The sequence below is a fragment of the Solanum pennellii genome, chromosome 11 (genome assembly GCF_001406875.1).
Source record: "Solanum pennellii chromosome 11, SPENNV200".
Taxonomy (NCBI): Eukaryota; Viridiplantae; Streptophyta; class Magnoliopsida; order Solanales; family Solanaceae; genus Solanum; species Solanum pennellii.
In genome coordinates, this window is record NC_028647.1 from 59,889,767 (window position 1) to 59,892,880 (window position 3,114).

The 3,114-nt window shown below is 37.2% G+C and overlaps 1 protein-coding gene across 1 annotated transcript in view; it reads right to left on the reverse strand.

Moving 5' to 3' along the window:
* Positions 1–3,114, reverse strand: part of LOC107005118 — an 11,137-nt gene that overhangs the window by 3,381 nt on the left and 4,642 nt on the right. The window contains exon 4 of the mRNA XM_015203617.2: positions 1,347–1,526. Within this exon, the coding sequence (XP_015059103.1) occupies positions 1,347–1,526 (180 nt within the window). The remainder of the gene's footprint in view (positions 1–1,346; positions 1,527–3,114) is intronic.

Sequence of the window (3,114 nt, forward strand, 5' to 3'; positions counted from 1 at the left end):
GGGGGGGCTGGCCGGTGGTGGGTGGGTGGGGGTCAGGGATCGGGTAAAAAAATAAAATTTGAAAATTGAATTTTTTTTTGTGAAATTGTTGTTTTTCCAAAAAAAAAAATGTAATTTAAAATTGGAGGAGAGTTTTGGAAAATATTTTCCTTAATTTTTGAAGGGAAGTCATTTTCCTTAATTTTGAGGAAAATGAGTTGATTTGGAAAACATTTTCCAAAACTTTTGTCTCAACCAAACATGAGAAAATTGGAAACCATTTTCCAGAAAATGTTTTCCTTTATACCAAACACACTCATAGTTTTATCAAGTGAAGTTAACCAAATCATAATGTATGTAGTGTTAAAACTGGAATTAAAAATTCACATATGTTGTGAACTGTCACATATATTCAATTTTGTCAGTGCATTTTAGAGCTATTGCGCCAGAAAGTTCATCTACTTCTTTTTTTCCTTTCTTTTTACGAAGTTATAGGACAATGGAATGATCTAACTTGACTAGAATTGCCAAAAGACCTTAGATTATACATAATTTTGACACTGTAATTTGAATCCTCATCTCTTTGCCACACCTTTGAGATGCATTATATTTTCTCATGTAATTGTTCTCATCCTTGACGCCTTGTACAAATCCCCTCTTTGTTAACACAAAGTCACCCATTACAGACTAGAGTTGTGTGGGATGATGTATGAATATTTCCTTCATAGTCAGTGGTGCAACTGCTAATCTTCAGACCAGCAGTTGGTAATAGATCTAGTAAAATGCACAAGTAGATTGAGTTAAATCTTAATACATGATATACATAAAAATAACTTCATAACCTTTCCCAACCCCCAGTAGACACTCCTATCTCGGTTGGGAAGATGGGTTTAGATAATCTATTTTGAGAAGGGTTTAAACAGTAATCTATATTTTTAGACTGCTGACAGAACCTATTGTTCTCATGTATACCTATCTGAAAAAGATTTGAAGGATTTTCTGTCTTTTGTTCTCAAGCAAAACCATACTATCACTTTCTTACCTTTACTATTTTCCTACTTGTTTCATATGGAGGACCCCTTTAAATGCTAGAAAATGCTGTTATCTTTTACTGGTTAAGCATCTCCTCCTATAACTGGTTGGTCGAGCCTTTCAAGTCGTGTAGGGAGTAAGTAGGAACAATGTTGAAACCCCTAAGATCATTTGCTCCCCTAAGTGAACGGCATTACTATTCATGCTCTAAATTGTCTAACGACATGCAGAATAGGGGGTAGTAGTCATGTTATTTACTGTACCAAATACAGTTTCTATTGTACAACTGAAGAGAAGTTTGTCTTGTATCTTATAAGTGAAAAAACATTTCTTACCCTGGGTGAAACCTCACGGTGCTTGCCAAGCTCTTGTTCATTTCCCAAGCTGCGGTGTGCTGAATCATGCTTATGCTGCTTCTTGTTGGCACGAGCTTGAGAGGACACTTTCGAGTAATCAGGACTAGCCCCACTCTTTTGATCCCACTCTCCAAATTGAGGGACAGACTTTGGACGAACCTTATACAATTTATATGAAAAATATTTTAGAGAAACAATAGCACTGTGGGTGTGTTCAGTATGAAGTAAATTTTTTTTTTTGTTCCCCAACCTGTCTTTAATTTTTCTGTTTCCCAACGTACCTTTATTCTCGATTAGTGCCTTTAAGTTTAGTTCTCATTCATTTATTTTAGACTCTTTATTGTCATGGTGTTAGTTTAGTAAACCCTTCATTATAGCAACTTATAAATTATTGTTGCTTTGGTGAATGATGGTAGAGTAAGGACATGTCCTCGGGTGGGGCTGGGGGCGGGATTCTAGGGTTACAAGGAAGCTGAACATAGATACTTTCACGGGAAAGTCTATACAGTCATTGAAGGTTCTCAAGGGGAGGAGGATCAATATAACTTGTGTTCAGGAGACCATATGGGTGGGAACTTACGCTTGAGATGTTGACAGGTTTAAATTGTGGTACTGCGGAGGCTCGGGGAATATAAATTAAGTAGGCATTTTACTGAATAGGAAACTTAGGGAGCTTAGTGGTTGAGGTAAGGAGGGTGAATGATAGTATGACGATGATGATTGAGCTAGTCACTGGAGGAATTACCTTGTACATAATTAGTGCATATGTGCCACAAACGGATTTGGTTGAAGAGGTTAAAAAGTAGTTATGGGAGGATTCGGATGAGGTGGTGAGGGGTCTCCACACACCTAGAAGCTATTCATAGGAGGATATTTCAATGGCCACATCAAGACAACGCCAAGTAGTTATGTTGATCTACATAGGGTTTTGGTTTAGGGATATAAATGAAGGAAGAGTTTCACTTTTGGACTTCACTGAAGCTTTTGATTTTGTGATAGCAAATTCAAGTTTCCCCAAGAAAGAGGATCACTTGGTGACGTTCTGTAGCATGGTGGCTAAGACTCAAATAGATGTCTTTCTCTTTAGGAAATGTGATAAAAGTATATATATAAGGACTTTAAGGTTAACCCGAGTGAATATGTTATAACTTAAGATAAGCTCTTGGTAATGGATTTAGAGATTAAGGGGAAGAAGAGGGCTTTGCATGACCTACCGAATATCAAAATGGGGTGGCTTGCTTATTGCCAAATCTCATGATATGGGGAGAAATTGATGGTGATTGGGTTTCAGAAGTAGTGGGGATGCAAATAGTATGTGAAATATGACAACAGATTACATTAGAGAAGTAGCTGGAGAGGTCCTGGGGTTTGGAGGGGTAATGTTGGTGGACATCAAGGGAATGGTAGTGGAATGGAGAAGTCCAAGGTAAAATAGAAGTCAAGAAGGTTGCTTATATGGAGTTGATGGACAACAAGACTAGGAGGGAACAGTATTATCAAAGGCGCGCTTAAGCTCTGAAGTGAGGCTCAAAACATGTTGAGCGCTACGCCTCGCTTTATGTGCGCTTCAGTGTCGTCATCAAGGTCCTAAGGCAAACGTTTCCTTGTCAATGAGCCTCTTATGAAAAAGTAACACTAGATTATTGATCTTTCACTTTATCATAACTTTTTTTCAATTTCTTTGGTCATATATTTGTCATTCATGTTTATAATTATTAGTCTTAGAATATATATATATATATATATA